This window comes from Peromyscus californicus, unplaced genomic scaffold, assembly GCF_007827085.1.
Source record: "Peromyscus californicus insignis strain IS unplaced genomic scaffold, ASM782708v3 Scaffold_22__1_contigs__length_63687245, whole genome shotgun sequence".
NCBI classification, from domain to species: Eukaryota; Metazoa; Chordata; class Mammalia; order Rodentia; family Cricetidae; genus Peromyscus; species Peromyscus californicus.
The window spans coordinates 19945154-19965072 of NW_026294525.1; the positions used below are offsets into that span (position 1 = coordinate 19945154).

At 40.3% G+C, this 19919-nt stretch overlaps 1 protein-coding gene across 3 annotated transcripts in view; it reads right to left on the reverse strand.

Moving 5' to 3' along the window:
* The window catches only part of Grm1 (glutamate metabotropic receptor 1), a 370085-nt gene extending 351171 nt beyond the window's left edge, over positions 1–18914 (reverse strand). Inside the window, exons 1-2 of one of the 3 annotated variants that reach the window (XM_052751016.1) lie at positions 18755–18913; positions 16339–17358 (exon numbers count right to left, since the gene is read on the reverse strand). In XM_052751016.1, coding sequence (XP_052606976.1) covers positions 16339–17038 — 700 coding nt within the window. In that variant the 5' untranslated portion in view covers positions 17039–17358; positions 18755–18913. Of the gene's footprint in view, positions 1–16338; positions 18274–18754 lie in introns of those variants that run through there. The other 2 variants (XM_052751018.1, XM_052751017.1) reach the window with 2 other exon arrangements.
* Positions 18915–19919: the final 1005 nt, after the last annotated feature.

The following is a 19919-nucleotide window of genomic DNA, read 5'->3' on the forward strand; positions in this document are numbered from 1 at the left end:
AAATCACCCTTTAGTTATTCATCCAACAAACATTAACAAAGCACTCTGGGGGATTTTCCACCATGTAGGGCCTTGCAAAGATATGGGAACAATCTAAAGTAAGGTGCACTGCACAGGATGTTTTGTCTGCCCGTGAAGACATACACTTCTTGTTTTATATGCCACAAAACTGGATGAAGACAAGACTCTAATGATGGGTCCTGACTGTGTGCACTAAGACTATGCATGCCATTTAAGGAGTGGCATAAGGGATGACCTTACCATGTCACCAAGGGTGGCATCACAGTCAAGTGTTGGGTGGAATTAAGCCTGTCACATGCCATCTTTCACATGAGAGAAAATTAATTCTTTCATTCAAGTGCCCTCTGTGAATGTGCAACCATTCTGGATGAACACTTGGGCCCTGATAATATGGAAAATAATCTCTAATTCAATTAATATCAGACTGAATTCTATCCATGTTCAATGCCATGGAGAAATACCCTGCAAGAGGCGAGAATGCAGCCTCCCTACATGCACAAGTGAAGCAGAGCTATCCGTGCATGATGCCAGAGGGGACGGCAGCTTTGGGTGACAGGTGGCACGCCTCTCCGCCAAGGAGAAGGCGTTGCTCCTGGCAGTTTTTTAATCTGAGGCATGTGACCTAAGTAGTGGCATTTCACAGCTGAGAAGGCAGCTTGTGATATGCCTTTTGCTTCATGGAGAGGCGAGCCACATGTCCACAGAGGCTGCAGCTCAAGCTGCAAAACCTTGCAAGGCACTAGCCCAGATCCTTTTCATGATCAAATATGTATGCTACACTGGAAATGTAAGTGGACTGCACGGTTAACAACATTTTGCCAGGCAAGCAAAGAAGGTGCTTTTCAACTCAAAAGTCATTTTCTAGCACAAGTCGGGGAGGAAAGGACTAGTCTCTGTTTACCAGCCCTTGGCAGAAATTTGCGAAATGTTGACTACATAAAAAAAATAGAAGGCCAACTCAAATTGAGAGTCTGAGCACTCAGACATCTGGGTCCACTTTTTAATCAGCTCTCCCATGACTCCGTTCTAGTACCTCTTACCTCCAAAAAGTTAAAAAAGCGCACCGTTTCCTGTGCACCTGTTAGCACTCTACTAAGCATTTAGTCACATGGTTTTACTCATGAGAGATCCATTTCCATCTGCCTCTGCATCTACAAGATTAGCTCTCATCTAAGACCCCGTCCTAATGCCACTTATTCCAAGAGCCTTCCTGGGAAGGAACTAGTCTGCCTCTCCACCTTGTCACAGATCGGTAATGAATGTAAGATTGCTTTTCTCTCCCTCTCCCCCACTCTTCTCTCATATCTCTCCTCTCTCCTTCTGGACTAAACAGATAGCAAGAACAGTGGTGTGCCCATTAAATCTAAAGCACAGATAGCATTATTGTACTGGAACAAAAATACATTTATAACTTATTGTAGCTATTTGCCTGTTACCAAATGTTATTGAAATCGACACAGCTGGATCTTTGAGACCTGTTGCCTAACATACCACCTGAGGTTCAGTAGGAAGTGTGCTTATAGAATAAAGTGGTGAACTGGATGGGTGATTGACACGAAGCTGAGGCTTGCCCTTTAAACCAACCTACAGAGACTGAGCTTGAAGGAAAATCAGAGAGTGGGAAGAACATACAAAGAGACGGAGGCAAAATGATCAAGAGAGGATCCATGGGGAGCAGAGAGAAAAAACGGCTACAAGAAAAGACTCGCCTCACATAGCAACTATCTGCAACCCCTTATAAGTCACCTAACCTAGACGTTTCCAAACCAGGGACTGTGAAGTGTGTCTCCTTTGACACAAAACCTACCATTTTAAATAAATGCTGAACAGTGGCAATGGCTTATAACATTCTAGAACATGCAGACGTCAGAAAGCAATTATTGAAGGAAATGAGAAAATTATAATTAAGCCATATTAGAATAGGATACAACTCACTGTTCTTGATACAAGCTTCATGGTGCTTCAGAAAGATGCAAAAAGGGGCATGGCCGACTCTCTACAGGTGAGAAGGAAGATTGAAAGGAATTCGTTGGCTTGTCAAGCCATGGAGACATCTGTTGGAGGAGGTAATATGAAACCCAGTCCTCCTATACCATACACCCCTCACTGCTCATTGGTACCAAGTCCAAGAGGAATACAGGTTACCCACATACCAACCATCACTTAGGAGAAAAAAAATATAACACCCAAGTGTTTTAATGGACAATAAATGTGGTAAAGTTTCCCTAATTATGAGGAAGGTTAAAGCTGAATATTATATTAAGAAGACTCTACCCACAAAACATTAAATTAATTGGATTTTTTCTTTGTTGTCTTACACCTTTATGAAGAAAAAAATAAAAGAAAAATAATTTATATAGCATTCAATAAAAACCCAAAAGCTTCCAAAGTTTCTGGGTTTTGAAAACTGAGTTGTTAGTCTGTTATCTCACTGGATACTTATTTACACCTTTAGGCAGGAAGAATCAATGTGACACCATGGAAGCTTTGAAGCCATCAAACCCTTAACTAAAGTAGAAAGTACCATTGGAAACGGACTTAATCCCAGTGAACACTTACTAAGTGTGTGCAAGGTGAATGGCACTGTTCTAAATGTTGGGAATACACACACCAGTGACAAAACCAAGCTGAGGCCTCACCCTGCCCTGAAGCAGTTCACACCTGACCAGGGAATGATCCTGACAGAAGGTGTTCATATATCCAGAAATTTGAATAACTACAAGGCCACATGCAGTAGTTATTTGCACTAGCTGATGCATATTTTTTAAATCATTGAATGTAAAAAAATGCTTAGATAAATAGCTTTAATATAATTTTTGGAATAGGTACATTATTAAAGGTATTTTCTGTTTAATTAAGAGACATAGGACATCAGGTGTTATGGCATTTGACACAAAGATGGCTGGGAAGGAAATTATTCATGAACATGTGAGATAGCACATACATGTATCATAAAAAAGCTCATGGTCACAAAGGGCTTCCAGGGGTCTGTGTCACAGTGTGCTGCTCCACGGACCAGCACCTGAGAGCCTATAAGGAATACAGACTTGAAGGCCCACCCCAGCCCATCAAATCAGAATCTGTGGCTTAATGAGTTCTGGGTCATCTGTTGACACAGTAGAGTTTAAGAGGATTCTGCTGGTACCTTGTTCTGCACCTTGAGAGCCTAAAAATAATCCACTGAAAGGGAGAATATAAGCACTTCAAAAATTAATCACTCCCTTGGTTTTTTTTCACTTTTTAATAAGTAATTTCTTTTCAAGTAGGATTTTACTTTAAAATTGCAGAGCAAGGATCTCACACACTGAACTTTCCCTGAGTGTGCACCAACATAGAAGAAAAAATGAAACTCATCTTTTCACAATTTTCTGTTTGCCATTTCTAGCCCCCTACTCCAAAGAGTAATTCAGGTCTTGCATACATTAATGAATAACCCCTCTTCTGCCTGTCATGATTTAATTTAATGGCCATGTATGGCAGAATAAAGAGATGTGTCATCATAATAGTAATATGCTAATAATATAATGGTAAATCCTGCTACCCTCAGCTCAGGTGAGAATGATGTAGATGATAGCATGGTGGGTCCTGAGTCTACCTACATACTCAGTAAGGCCAGATGCTAACTGTGGCAGTTTGAATAAGAACTGCTCTCACAGACTCATAGGTTTGAATACTTGGTGACCACAGTATGGCACTATCTGGAGGTGTAGCCTTGTTAGAAGAAGTGTGTCGTTGGGAGTGGGCTTTGAGGTTTCAAAAGCTCAAGCCAAGCCCAGTGGCCTTCTTTCTTCCTGCTTCCTGTAGATCTGGATATGGAACTCTCAGCTCTTTCTCCAGCATCATGTGGGCCTGCATGCCACCATGCTTCCCACCATGACAATAATGGATGAAACTTCTGAAACTGTAAGCCAGTCCCAGTTAAAAGTTTTCCTTTAGAACAATTGCTGTGGTCATGGAGTCTCTTCACAGCAACAGAACACTGACTAAGACACCAATCTATAAGGAGATATGATCCAGGAAGTCCAGAAAAACACAGGGAAATTTAGAAGTTGGTAAAATGCATGTTCTCTCTGAGTGAGTTACCGAAACAGCACTTTACAAATCCATTCTCTTCTGAGGTTGAGAAGTAGGTTTGAAAAGGAAGTTCTGCAAATCCACCAGGGCCACAATGGGCCCACTCAGTGCTGCACATGGAAAAGGGAATGTTCCCTACACAGGACTAACTATGAAGTACAAGCAAGGAGGAGGTGCCAGAGTGTGCTTAGGGAGATAATATGTGTGTATGCTCAGAGAACCCATGCCAGGGAAGGATGATTTCATGACTCTGCAGAAAGGTGGCTCTCCTTTGTTACCGGGCCACTACTCAAACACTCCTCTGTACTTCTCTGCATAGAAAAGTCTTGTGCTGTGAGGTGGCTCTCTCATTAAAGTGCCTGCTGTCCAAGCAAGAAGACTGTAGTTCAATCCCCAGTACCTACTTAAAGTCTGGAGCCGGACACAGGCTTCTAACAAGAGGCTCCCTGGCTAAATCTTGAATCACAAAACAAACAAAACAAAAGATGTGCAGGGCTTGGAAGAGTGGAGATTAACAGGACTCAGAGAAAAATAAGAGAGGTGGAGTAAGAGATAAGAATAATCAAAATGCATTGTATACATGCATGGAGTTGTCAAAAGGAAAATTTAGCTAGTTTAAAAGGAAAAGTTTTGTCCAAATTTAGCCTTTTAAACTGTGAGTGTGAAATGGCCTCTGACACGTCACAATATGTAGAGGCCTCCATTCACAGCTGCACCTGCATGATGGTCATCTTTACTCACGTTATTAATATTCCGTCTCCCCGAAAAATAAAATTGAGTCATTTTGCAATTATATAATCAAGTGTGAAATAATGTTTTTGACGTGTGGTAGAAGAAGCTAGTATCTACTTATGTAATCTAGGATGTTTCCTGTGATTAAGCATTTAGTTTTGAGTTTCCTCATAGACAAAAGAAAAATAGTAAATGTGATACTCTAATGACCAATCAAGATATGATGTGTTACCTCTTCAAAAGAAACAAATGGTTTCATGGAATTAAGGCATACAAGTTTATTGACAATGGAGTTTATCCAAGGGGATTGAATAACACAGTAAGTAATGAGCTCAACAAAAATGTGAAAAAAATTAATATTCTTTATATTTATAATCTGACCTTTAATAAATGAAAAAAGGGAAATATTAGCACACAGTTTAGAAAAGGCAATTCTTCAGGAAGACTAAGCAAAATTAGGTATATAATGTTCTAGAAACCTAAGTTTATGAAGAGAGGTTGATAACAATGATGATAAGAAGACATGGTATACATCCGTTCTCTCATCTGGTCTTCCGGCAAGGACTGTATAGAGGAGAATTTGAGGCTGTGATCTCTTCCCTAGGCAAAGGAAGATTTTGGTGTTTGGGATACTGGGCCAGCAGGTGGTCAAGATAATGAAAAGCCAGGAAAGCTGGGGCTCCTTTCTTATATCTGGAACTGTATCTTGATGGATCAAGTACCAAAACAGTGTGAGCCAACACTGCTGAAATTGTGCCCTGAGGTCTCAGATGAGGCTTCCTATGGTCTGCTTGCTTTTTCCTTTCTATCTTTCCATTGGATCAACACAGGCCATCAAATGTTGTCTTCAATTATTTCCTCCTCTTCCACAAACTTATCTACCCTACCACTCAGAGGAAAGACTATGGGAGGATGGTAACACAAGATCTCCCCTTGCTTCCTCAGCAGCCTTACTTCATGGGTTATCTTCCAATCTTTCCTTCCCAGTCATTCTTTTCCAGAAGTCTTTAAAACTGCCAAGCCTTTTCAGTCCTGTAGGGTATTTGCTTCTCTCTACCTGCCATTGTGCCCTATACCTTCCCTTCTCAGGCTTTCTAGGAACCAGATGGCATTTTGTCAGCCTCCACTTCCTCCTATCCTCAGCCCTGCCACCGAGCTTAGTAGACCACAGATTACTGGAAGGGTTGAGGCTAGACAAAAGTGAGAGCTACTTGCTGTGGTCTGGACTTCCCTTACTATTTATGTGGAATAAAGCTTAATGGCATTGTGATGGCATTCAAGTAGGGCCTTTAGGAAAGTGTAAAAGTTATGAGGGTTCTATCTTCCTCACCAGATTGTGAGAATTAATTTATGTTGTTTAACATCAGGTATTGTGGTTCATTCATTTAATCCCAGCACTTGGGAGGCAGAGGCAAGTGGATCTCTATGAGTTCAAGGCCAGCCTAGTCTACATAGTAAGCTCTAGGCCATCAAGGGCTATGTACTGAGTCCTTATCTCTAAATAAATAAATAAATGAATTAGGTAGTTACTTAATGTTGTTCATAAATTATCCAATTTCAGGTATGTTGTTATAGTAGTATCCAAGAGTTAAGATAATACTAGTACAGGATACCATTTTCATAGCCCCTTTCTTGTCAGCTCTATTTACATCCAACTCTCTTTTCCTTTGGCTTCCACAATGTCTAGTTTTTCTGGTTCTTCATCTTTCTCCTTCAACGTTTCTTGACTCTCTTATTCATTCTTACTTTCCCCAAAGTACTTCCCTTGACTGTCTTCCATCTTTACTTCTTGTCTCTTGGCAGTCTAATCATATGTTCTAGGTTTGCCCTCAGTGTCTGCTGACAAATCTCCAATCTACCTCCTTTTCCAGAAATTGGGACTATAGAATCTCTTTACTTCATTTTCCCATAAATACATAAGACTCAACCAGTCTAAAACTGTGCTTCCTCATTTATTTCATACTTAGTTCTACAAAATGCCATGCTTGGAGGCATTCCAGACTTCTTTCTCTTTGACCTTGAGAACTTCTCAGGCTCTAAATTCTAATTTACCTAATGTATGTCTGTCAAATCCATTCACTTCCTTTTGTGAAACTCTCAATATCTCTAGACTAAATTGATATATTAACTAAGTTAGTTTTTCTACACCACATGCTCCAATAAAACATATATTCTTATCATGTTTCATAGCTTCCTTGAGTCCTTTTCATACTCTGTACTCACTAAAGCTTCAAAGCATCATTTTCCAAATCAAAAATATCTTCATAGTTTCTCTGTGCCTGGAACTTTTCATAGGTTCAACATTTGTACAAAATACAGTCTGAATCTGAATTCCTTGGCTTAGTGAGTGTATTTCATCATGATCTAGGCCTTTCTTCCCTTCTCAACTCCATATTCTCCATAATTAGCAACTTTTTGAGTTCCATGGGTACTCACTGTATTCTATATCAGTGTTTATACTCATATCACTCCTCATCTTTTCCTGATGGAGTCAAGCAAAGATATCACTGCAAGGCCCCTGTGACTGCTTCTTTCCATTCTTTCCCAAGTCACTCTTCTCTCTGTGACCTCCCTAACTACTACCTGTTTCTATGGCCATATTATATAAGCAAAATGCTACTTACTACATGGTGAATGAAATAGAAGGACTATTTTTCTTAAGTCCCTATGTTTCAATCGCTATAGCAGACTTCAGGCACAGAGAAAGTGCCTATTAAGCATTTATTTTTCTTAGAAATTTGGCCATGACTCTTCTTTACCAACAAACCAATATTTGTTGACACAAAAAGTAAAAATAACAAGTGGTCTGCATATTTGTTCAGGAACAGAGGACTCATTTTTTGTCTATCATAAATTGTCTCCACTATTTCAATACCTAACATCACCTTAGGAACCTTACTATAAATGGACTCAGTATTGAACATACTATTGACAATTTGCTTATTGCTTTTTCCCCTTCCATTTAACCACAAAAAGTATGAAATATGGCAGGCACTCAGCTACTCAGGAGACAGTAATCAGGAGATTACTTGAGTTCAAGAATTCCTGGCCGGCCTGACCACACTTCTCAAAAAATACTATAGTCAGACAACAGAGATACTGACTTGGGTTTGGTAAGAGCTATGAAAGACACTGACTAAACAAAGGGCTTAGACTTAAGAACACCATCAGTGATATGATTATTATGAAAAGATAGAGTGGGGTGTGTGGTGGTATTGTGTTCCCCAAAATATTGTGCACCCTAATAAACTTATCTGGGATCAGAGAACAGGACAGCCACAATATTAAACATAAAGGTTAGGCAGTGGTAGCTCACGCCTTTAATCCTAGCATTCCAGAGGCAGAAATCCATCTGTTCAAGGATACAACCAAGCATGGTGACTCACGCCCTTAATCCCAGAAAGCAAGCCTTTAATCCCAGGGAGTGATGGTAGAAAGCAGAAAGGTATATAAGGCGTGAGAACCAGAAACTAGAAGCATTTGGCTGGTTAAGCATTTGACTGGTTAAGCTTTTAGGTCTTGAGCAGCACAGTACAGCTGAGAGCCATTCAGATATGAGGACACAGAGGCTTCCAGTCTGAGGAAACAAGATCAGCTGAGAAGTTGGCCAGGTGAGGTTAGCTGTGGCTTGTTCTGTCTCTGTGATCTTCCAGTTCACCTCAATACCTGGCTCAGGTTTGATTTTATTAATAAGACTTTTAAGATTCCTGCTACAGGGGTGTGCTAATCAATGTTAACAAATCATCAAGATATACTTCACTCCCCTTTATTTTCACACACACCTGCCCTCAAAATAGCCCACAATTCTTTCAAGAAGATCCAGCTATGCTAAGACACTCTTAATTTGAATTACTAGGAAATCTGACAACAATAATGACATGTAACATTTTATTAGCACTACTGTCTTTCATCAGCACAACAAACTTATGGGATTTTCTTTTGTAGCTTTTACTCCTGGTGGATGGAAACTTAGTGACTGATTTCTAATTTCCTCGAAATGTAGATTTATATGGAATAACTACTCAAAATTGAAAATTTCCTTTCTCTGAGACAATGACAGAAGATGGCCCATCTACAAGATGGTTAACAAGCGCATATGCCAAGGTAGAGCTGCTCAGATGTAAAATCATAGCCAGATCAAGTTTAAAAAAAAAAAAAAGATGTGATTCAGACCTTCTGTGGATATGTGGAAGGTTAAAGCAAGAAACTTGGGAACAAAAGAAGTTGGAAAGGACACTGTGTTGTTCAAAGACTTTCTGCTATTTGCAAGTTCAAGTTCAAGAGTAGAGCGTGTTTTATAATATCAACATGCCAGAATGTGGTCAGGGCAAGAGGGTTCCTGGAGTGAGTGCAAAGGACATGGAGTTGATATCAACTAACAGCAAAGACAAGGATTGTATCAATGAATGCTACAGTCATCCACAACTAAAGCAAGAGTTGATGTCGACAGGATGACACTCAGCTGTGAGAATGAGTTTGCAGAGTAGAGAGGTACCTCCCAGGAGCTTCTGAATAGCAACAGGATAGCTGGGTACAATGAAGCTGGAGCAAATGACAAGGGCATTATAGGCAGACAGTCTACAAGGATGGGTGATGTGAGCTTCAAATAACCATGGGTTTGAGAAAATGTCTAACACAAATCTAAATGACTACTGGCTTTGCTACCAATGAATGTCATGGTCTTGGGTGTGTCATTTATACCACTGTGAGGCCGTAGTTTACTTATTTGAAACATGAAAAAGTTTTTTGAAATCTATGCCAAATTCTGTACTTTTAACCATGAAGTTCATTTCACCTTCAGTTTCTAGGTTTGGAGTCAAGCAGGCAGATACTATTAACTGGTTTCTTTTACTTGCTCAATACCCGTGAGTTAAGAAGATTACATGTCTCTCGAAGTTTATCAAAGGTAACTGAATGGTAGATACGTATGCCAGCTCTTTGTTTTACAAAAAACTGCTATAAAGTCAGTAATGTCACACTAAGCATCATTCTTAGTTTACAAATAAAACTGGGGTGCACATAGTATTTTCCATAATCCTTTGGGAATCTATTTCAGAAATTGATCAAATATGATTTAAAAAAAGAAATGCAAGGGCCTATAACTACTTATTTGTTTCTAGTTCTAGTATTTTGAGGCTCTTGATGACAATAATAGTAGTAGTAATGATAACAGTTGTTATTTTTATTGTTATTCCAAGTTATGATCCTAAAACCCACAAAAGTATGTGATTTTATATTTGATTCATGTATTCATTACTGAATTTCATTAGAAAGGAAATAAGCCAGATGTAGTGCCCATTCTCCTACCACTTAGAAGGATGAAGTAAGGGAATTGTTTTGAATTTGAGTCAGTCAGGCTACACTGAATTCTGAACACTACGGGACTCTGACATTAAAAGAAAAAGAATGGTTATTTAGTAACCAAAGAACTTATGCTCCTCAAATTATTTTGTTTCACTCACTGGTTAAGGATTTTATTTGAATTGTTTAAGGAATTAGTATCGAAATATCCTTGTTCCCCCAAATCAGTAACTTATTGACTATGAAGTTAGCAAAAGAGAAAATCCTAAAATCAATACATGAGCACGTCTTAGCATCAAGTTACTTCTTGAATCAATAAACACTTTTCACAAAATACTACTATTGTATTTGGTATAACAGTACCAGCAAGTTAAGAAGGTAAATATTTCTGTAAAAATGAAAAAAAATTATGTAAGTTAAAATTCCAAGTGTAGATACTTATAAAAAATGTTGAATATATAAAAGAAGCAAATATTTCTACATAAATGCAAAGTCTGGTGATAACTCTCAGATGGATGAAACAGAGATCATTTTGACAAGGCTTTATATTCTGCCTTCAATCTGGTTTTTCAATTACAGTTTCAATGAAAATTGACAACCTTGATGAGATGTTGCTTCCAATGTAAAAATCAGAATAGTTTGAACTACAAAGCAACACCCACCCTTTGGTTGTAGGTACTCACCAAATTACTTTGTGTGCTGGCCTCTCCCACATCAATTAATACTCAAAACAGTTCCCCACAGGCATGCACAAACATCACTCTAACCTAGGTGAGTCTTCAATGGAGGCTCTCCTCTCAGAGAACTCTAGGCTGCGTCAAGTTGACCATGAAAGCTAGCACTTAGAGAATGGGTTTGATAAATATAGCCAATATAAGGGAAAATGAAGACACACATTCAAAGGTATAAACACAGGATGGCTTGTGTTAAAAATAAATGTGTTTATAAACTATATCTAGGCACAAAGTAACACCTGATATTTATGATTATTTGTGTCTTCAAAGAAAATGTCTAGTTTGCTTTCTCTAATATAAACTAGGAAATTATGTAGTATAGTTTTCAAAAATCACCCTCTAAAACATTAAACACAGAAGGTTGGGGTTGGAAGAAACTAATGCACAAGCATGAAATATATGGGTGAATAAATTAGATGAAAACAAGGGTCTACCTGGATGCAAATACTCCTAGTAAGTCACAAATTACGCCCATCCCTGACTTTCTTTCCCACCCTTTATCTTGCTAATGACAGATTCAAGTCAGTTGTCTTTGAATCAGGTTTAATTTGACTTGGATGTGCTTTTCTTGAAACCCAAACTGACACATGGCAAGACCCTCCATTACTTGTTCTTCATGTACATAAATACTCAAGGAATTTAAGAAGAATCCACATATGTCCTTAGTTTCCTGGCCCACACTCACAACTTTAAGTAATTACACCTGTTTATTTTCTCTGCCATAGACTTTCAATGCTGCAGCTACCTTTTAGAAATGTTATATTCCAGAATTAAAGCTGAATGAAAATTCTCTTGTCTCCAGCTAATAATTATGCTAAAAAATATTTTCTTTCAGTGTTTCCTAAACATGGATGAACTGTGTTTCCAAGTGTCAAAGCTGCAATGATTAGTTGATTAGTTGAATGCCTGTTGATTATTTCACATGTGGTCAACTCCACCCTCTTAGACCATAAACTAGCTGGTAACTGAAACCTCCTTCAAAAAATCTTACAGTTTTTATGCAGCTAATGTTCACATCTGTTGAATATCTGTTGCAATAACTCTTCATGTAAACTATACATTGTAATATAGATTACTAGTATAGATACCACCAGGTGGTATGGTTTGGAGTGGAAGAACATTCTCCAAGGGCAATTCACACTAGCCTAAGTGAATGTCAACAGTATCTAGAAAGCAGTTCACTGTATATAGTATAAGACTTCACACCTGATATTTTATTAAGGTTTTACTGTATATTATGGCATAGAGCTGGGATGCTTGAGTGAATTACAAAATTCAGCAAGGTTACAAAAGCTGATTTAAGAAAAATAAATTTATACTTAAAAAGAAACATCACAATTCTATTCTTGTATATAATTGCAGTAATAGTAACAAAAATTAACAGATGCTCAAAGATAGAAGGAAGCAAGATATGACTATTGGTAGTAATGCAGAATTTTAGGAGATTTTTGAGATATTAGTTTGTGTAAGATCTGCTTGAAATCAGCAAAAGGCATGAGGAAAACAAAAGATGAATAAATAAACTTGTGAAGAGAGAATTCAGTGATGATAAATGTCAGCTAGAAGAGGAGCCTGGTTTGTCTCAAATGACTCTTAGTCAGCAGAGGGGAAATGCTAGAAACTTCAGGGCACCAGCTTCAGGGGTTTTGAAAATGACTGAGTTGTGTGCTTTTGAAATTAACTCCTAAATCATCTCATTAGAATCCTTCTACAATTAGACGGTCTAGAGATTGAATGGGGGAAGAGTGGTGTTAGCTTTAGCATCTTTCACATCTTGGTCTAAATAATCTTTCAAGACACTACTATTCCTGGCTACATGAAAAAATAGAACAATTCATGGTAGAACTTCCTGTGGAATAGATTGCAGTCAAGACAATAAAAGAAAAATCCTGGAAAATAAACAGGAACCATGACAATAGACACCCTCAAGCAGAAGTTAGTATCTGTAATTTTGTGAGACAAATCATGCTTAATTTATGTATCTATGACTTAGAAGAATTTTCCTCTAATACCATCATATTTTTAAATTGTTTCACTTCAAGTGGAAAAATGTTTCTAAAAAAAGAAAAAACTCAAATATTGAAAAGAAGCGAAAAAAAGGCCAATTGCATATAAAATATAAATACATATCAAGAGAAATGTGGCACCAAAATGAAACCAAACTACTCAAGAAGTAATCTAAAGGTGGATATTTGCAGAATGGAAACATCATCATTAAAATCACTGCTTATCTACCTCCCTGAGACAAAACCCTAAGAATAAAAGTCTTAAAGCAGACGGAAATAAATCCAACCCTAAAGAAAACTTGTTAAAGCTATAAACCAAAGAACACGTTAATGAACTTTCTCAAAGCTTTGGACTTAATCACCTGAAACTGTTACTTTTAAAAGTTGGTTTATCCAGCCTTTTGGAATGATTGATTTGACTTTTGCCCAGCAATCTTTGTTTCATCAGAAGAATGGAATAAAATGTCCTTTTAGTACTCCGTGCATAGCATATTTAAAGACACACATCTCAAGTGAGCATCCAGAGTGGATTTGAATTTTGTTGGTACATAAACGGGGGTCTACTGCTTCAGTATCCCTCTTCCTCTTCAATCTCACAGTGTTCAGGAAGCAATCAAGAATGGCTTCTGGCGCCGCAGGTGAAAGAACTTTATGTGCACCGTTTCTCTCTCCTGTCAGTTAAACTGACAGTTATCGTGGAGAGTTCAGTACAAGTAATGGAAGCTTGAAAACCATGTAAAAGAATGTAACTACTAAATTCCAGTGGTGAAAAACAAAACGGAAAACACCTCAGGGTTTATTTCATTGTAGAATAAAGTAATAATTTAATATAAAACAATCAAGACAATGAACATATACCCCATCCTATGACCTTTTTTAAAAGTCATCAAAATTAATTATAGAAGTTAAGGTACACCAGTGCAGCCACTTCCAATGTGAACTGTACTAGGTTTGTTCCTGATAAAACAAACTGTGGTAAACTGACCAGTGAGTGGATGATTTGGAAAGGAGAGGTAAAATAATGGTCACTAGAGGCCCCAGGATTTCTAAGCTCCAAACTCATATATTGAGACTAGTAATCTCCCTTGCTGAAGAGTGCCCAGATGGCAGAGACATCCCTGGTATGTGGTCTTCACAGCTTCTTGAGAGGAAACTGCCACCAGGAGGTGACCCCATCAGTCTGAAGGCAGGAAAATTACTATGTGAACCAAGGAAGTACACCACAGTCCCTGAGAAGCAGAGGGCAGAGCCTCAGAAAAAATAAATTTACAGTTGGTGCTTACTCAAAAGAGCTCATACAAAATTTCTTTGGAGTTTGAAGAATGTAAAAGCAATTTGGTTTTCACAGGTAAAACGTGTTATAAAAGGAGAAAACAATTCCCATTAAAAGGAAGAAAGATGTGTATCTAAGTGATGACGCTCTGTGAGCAAGATGTAGCTTAGAATTAATTATAATGTGGAGACACCTTCCTTGCCATACAACAGTAATCAGAAGACAGAAAGGGACAAAGCAACCCAAGCTAATCCAGGTAGGTATTTCTTCAACAAAACTAGCAAACCCAAGTCAAATACATTTCCAAAACATGATTCTCTTGTCAGAAAAAAAAAATCATGATTAGCAGTTATTTTAGTAACATAATTCTTTTGAAAACCAGACTTAAGAGGCGAAGGTCTCCTATTGTCTTCCTCCCCCAAATAAAACGTAATATGGGAAATAAAGCTACTATAAAAATGATGAATTATCACTCCCTCCTGCAGAAAGAACTCATACTTCTGATAATGGTAACCAATTATTAAGGTCAATAGAGGAAGAAATATTAAATGCTCAAATGAATCACATTCAACCTGGGTTTTGCTATTCCTTGTCGATTGATCTCTCCAGTGCTGATATTTCACACATTTTAACTTGTGCTTTCAGAAGGGTCTACCTAGGCACTAGAAGAAGCTGTAATGCTCAAATGTAATAAATTGGCATTTAAACCTTAAAATGTAAATAATTAACTGCCGAATTCAAAGTTGCAGTTCAAAGAGGGATTAGTTTGTGCTCAAAAGAGATATGAAAAGGCATCACTAAAAGCCAAGATTCAGGAGACGGGTCAGGAAACAGGAAGTTTTTTGTTTAGTTTTTCCATCAGCCAAGTCTGGAATTCTGGGTAAATCTACATTAGTTTGGAAAACTCTGTTCCCTTGATTGACAGATCTATTGACATCAACTAAAGACAGCACACACTTGGTGACTGAACATTGAGCAGTTTTCAGTGAAACTATGTCTATGTACTTTCTTTCGCTATTTTGATTTTAAGAAATATGACTGCAATACTTTTTAATCTCTTGTACATGTCAGATAAATACTTGTGAATTGTTGTCTTAGAAGTTAATTTCAGCCAGGTGCTCTGTTTCCTTATAAACCCTCTAGGGGAAGTTAGAATCGATGAGCTCAAAAATCTCATTTTAGCCAAAACTTCATATAAGCTTCAGCGAATAGAGTAAACAAAATCTTTTATGTGAGAAGTCTCCAAGAATTCACATCTATAGTGTTCTGAAAAAAACCAAAGCTTTAACCTGAGGTCAGACTACTTCATTTTTCAAAAACCATTTTAAATTTGATCTCTGCAGTCCTTTTGTTGGCATTTTATCAACGGTAAATTCTGAAAAGCAAGGTCATGATGCTAAAATCTCTAAGCCCAAACTCAACTCCAAGACATTCTCAGCACCATTTCTCATAAAAACAAGGTAATTTGGGGGGGGGGAAGGGGGTTATGATTTTGGCACATGAAGTAAGGGAAAATAAACAAATGTTTAAAATATTTACTTTTGTATGTAAGGTATTCCAGAATTTTAAATTTTCCTTTCTGATATCCTAAGGAAGATGAATGAATACCCCATTCCCAGGGAAGGTGTGTGTGTGTGTGTGTGTGTGTGTGTGTGTGTGTGTGTGTGTGTGTGTGTAGGAGCACCAGAGGACAATGGAGCCTACTTTCAGACATTTAAGATAAAGCTCACAAGCTCACATTTCAAATCCACAGTAGAAGACAGGGAGTAGGGTGTGCGTTCGTGCGTGAAATACTCACTTTGATAGCCCACTAAGCTTGGGAAAGCATTGGCCACTCATTGAAGGGAAATCCAGTACCTATACCTTAGATCAATAAGCCTACCAAATACAAACACAGACTATGAGGGTAAACCACCTTAAGATCTGTAAGTCAAATCTACAGTTGGACACCTTTGCATGCAGTTTTCATATCTTTTATACCCACCCCCCAAAACACCCTGGAATACCATTTTCTGCACTGTAATTACCAAGAAAGGAAGATAAAAAAGCAATGCCTAGGTGGGCGTGCACTGAGAAGGATAAAGTCAGCTTCCCACTGTGCTAGAAATAAACAGACTACATACACTACGTTCCTGGGCACAAACCATACAATTCTTTGACTCTTTTGGTGGTTTTCTTTCCCAGATATAGTGCCTACCTTCCGTGTGGACCGCGGAGACATAGGTCCAATTGTAACGTTTGACTATGTCAAGCATCGCCCTTGCCTGCAAAGTGTCAGAAGGGACCACCCTCAGGAAGTATTTGTACAAAGTTTTGTCGCTCAGGTCTATACTTGTGGCAGAATAGGCGATCTGTGGGATGTCAAACAGCTGGAGAAGATTCTGAACTTGAATGGCCACAGAGCTGGAGCCAGGGCCGATCACTCCAGCAATAGGCTTCTTAGTCCTGCCTGGGGGGAGGGTCTGACCATCAGGCAGGCAGCGATTCAGCCCATCCTTCTCATCTCGGATGGAAATCAGAGAGTCCCTGATGAACTCGATGCTCTGTTCCAGAGCCACAGAAGAATGCCAGCAGGAGTCCCGGATCTCACTGCCCAGGGTGATGTTGGGCAGGAGTACCGGGTCTGCATTGATCTTATCCAACGTGTGGAACATGGCCTCCACCCTCTGGATACCATACTGTTCTCTGATCTCCCCACACTTCCTCTCAGGTACCTTCTCTGCTGGAGGTTGGTGATGGACTGAGAAGAGGGCTCCAATGATGACATCTCCGTCCATTCTGGCCACGGAGCGCTGAGACGAGGCACCCGCCAGCAATACTTTCCTGTCAGGAATTCTGGGCAAAATGCTCATCTCCCAAAAGATCAGTGGGAAGAAAATCAAGAGGAGCCGGATCATTGTGGCGGAGACGCGGTACACCGCGGGCCAGCCGAGTTCCCACGCCGTCCCTGCCTGCAGGTTCCCAGCGTGAACCACCCAGACGTCTGCCGCTGCCTTTCTACGCTTCGTGCCTTTGACCAACACAGCTGGTTCAACGCTTTCTCTGCCTCCACCACCTCCTCTCTCCTCTCCGCTTCCTCTGGCTGGTCCTCCGCGACCGCTCCCACACCCTGGGGGCGTTCTTAGAGGAAATCAAGTCCCGGTTTTTCACTGGTGCCCGAAGGTGTGTAGATCAGGTGTGCAATGCGCGCGGCGAGTTAGTGGCCGTGAGCTGGACGCTGATGATGAAAGAGGGAAGTCAATGCCAGGTCATCGGAGGAATTGTGTTTAAACTCTGGGATCTGTGATGTTAACTATTGTCCCCCGTCCAATTGACCTCAACACATTCTTCAGAAACAGCTAGAGAGGCAGCTCTGATCAGGGACGGGAACTGTTGTGCCCTGCTCGCTAGCTACTGGGGTCCTGAGAGGTGCAGAGCCCTGCTGACCCGCCCCCCTCCAGCCTCAGGTCCCTTCTCTCTTCCTCCAAACCTACCAAGCTTTCTCAGGTGATGGGGGCAGCAAGAGGAGGGAGAGGGGAAGAGGGGAGGAGCTAAATCCTTCAACCTAAGAGAACTTTACCGGATTTGAAAAGACCAACTTTTTCCCAGAAGAAAATTTGGGAACTCTTTGCAAGGTAGAAGCGCTCTTTTAAAAGCAACGCAAACAATGGAAGCACCTTTTACTTTAACACTTAAGGGTTGAAGAGACCCTGACACACAATTTTAGTAGTAAATGTAAATGCGACAGCTTGTGAAAAAGCCATATTAGTTACTAAGGCAACGCCTGGTAGTCTCCCTGTCTTGGGGTTTGGTATGTTGCACCCCCTAAGAAATGAGGCTTCCAGTATAAGTAAAATAGATAACTTGTTTTTCGAGATGGGGTTGGAGAGGAGGGGGGTATCCTGCGTCCGCCTATGTACCGGAACCTTTGTGGCTTTGCATCGCTGTAAGAAATGGAAGAAAGGTAGCTGGGCATGAGGGGGTCGCCTTTGGCACAGCAGCCTGAGCCACTACGCGGTCAGAACCCTGGACAGCGCTCCATGCTCGTGGAGACACCTTTCCTTGCAGCGCCTTCAAAGATGCTGGAAATCCTTGACCTCCCTTCGCTCTTTCTGCCTCTTTCCTTCGCCTTCTTCACACACACACACACACACACACACACACACACACACACACACACACACACACACACACACACACACACACACACACACACACACGCACGCACGTTTCTCTCCACCCTCATTCTCTACACCGGGCTGTTCTGCAGGTTTACACTTCAATCCAACTGCTTTGGGGGTAGAGGCACCTGCGGGGCTGAAGTTGGCTCCCTCTCCCGTCCCTCCCCTTTCTCAAGGTGAGATTCAAGATGAAAAGGGGGCTGCGGGAGCAGGCTGGGAGTGAAAGCACAGGAGGCAGGGCACAAAAGAGAGAGGAATCCAGCCAGACGCCCACCCACCGATCCCCATGGCTTCTCAGACATGCAGGACTAAAAGAGATAAATAAACGAAGATCCTCCTGGATCCAAGAGAAAATCCGATAGATCAGAACACTACCTTCCTTTGGGGGTGGGCTTCACCGCGGGAAGATATCTACTCACCTGAGCCAGTTTGGGGTATGTACTCAAGACCTACCTGAGTCCGGGTAGACAGAGCTATTGGTCCCCAGGTCAGAGGACTGCAGCCACCCTCGGTGGTTCGCAGACACCTCAGCTCCAATCCAGACGGTGCAAGGATGCGATCTGGGCTGTACACTAGTGCCCTCTTTCTTCAGCACTATTTTACCGCAAGGGAGAAAAAAAAAAGAAAAAAGAAACCGGGGGAGGGAAGCAAACTCAAAAAAAAAAAAAAAAAAAAAGCAGGTCACCCAAGGTTTGTCTGATATCTAATATATAAAAACCAGTCATTTGATAAGGGAGGAGAAGCTAAAGAAATGCAGAAGCTATTATTTTCCCCATGGCTGAACTGTCTGAGAGGCTTTAAAGAGGCCATCAGACACATGGATATTCAGTAATATCTGGCCAGAGGAATGAGGGGCTCAATGGGCTGGTTTGGGGTGATTATCTTTCTTTGCATTTATCTCAGGGACTCACATTTTTTTTTCCTCTCTGGAAATGAGATCCATACTCAGAAAAGCAATGTGTGCAGTATGTGTATATATCTAGGGAGAAGGTTCTGTTGGCAGGTCTCAAAGAAGATGGGAAGAGAGTCCATGGAGGTGGGACATGGGAAAGGAGGAACATGCACATCCTAAAACAGGATGAACCAAATGTGGAGTGGCAAGCCACACCCACCTTTTCCAGGTCAAGATGTATCTAAATTGAGAACAAGAGGTCACATGAAGACACTGGAGTGAAAAACACTTATCCCAATTCCTCCCAGACTGCCAGCACCTTCCCGACAGGTCTCACAGTGTCGCCTCTTACTGCATGAAAACTGGAAGTTAAATCACACTCCTCTGGGGACAGGGAGGCTGAACAGAATGAGTCCTGGCTTTTTCAGAGGTAAAAACAAATGGCATGGAGCCTTTCTACACTTAATTAAAGCTCTTTGGAGCAGAAACCAACCTGTGTCAGGGCCCTTGATCATTGCCTTGTTCTCCTCATCTTGGTATTAGGAAAGCTGTCCTGTTAGGACCAAGGGGATGAGCCATATGGGGCTGTGTATATCTTCAACTGTGTGTTCTGTCAGAAGTTGGGAAGGGAAATAAATGCCTCCAGTCAAGAACAGAAGGTCTTCCTGTTCTGGTTTTTGTTTTTTATTTCCCTCAAGTGTCAGACATTTCTGAACTATTTTCTTA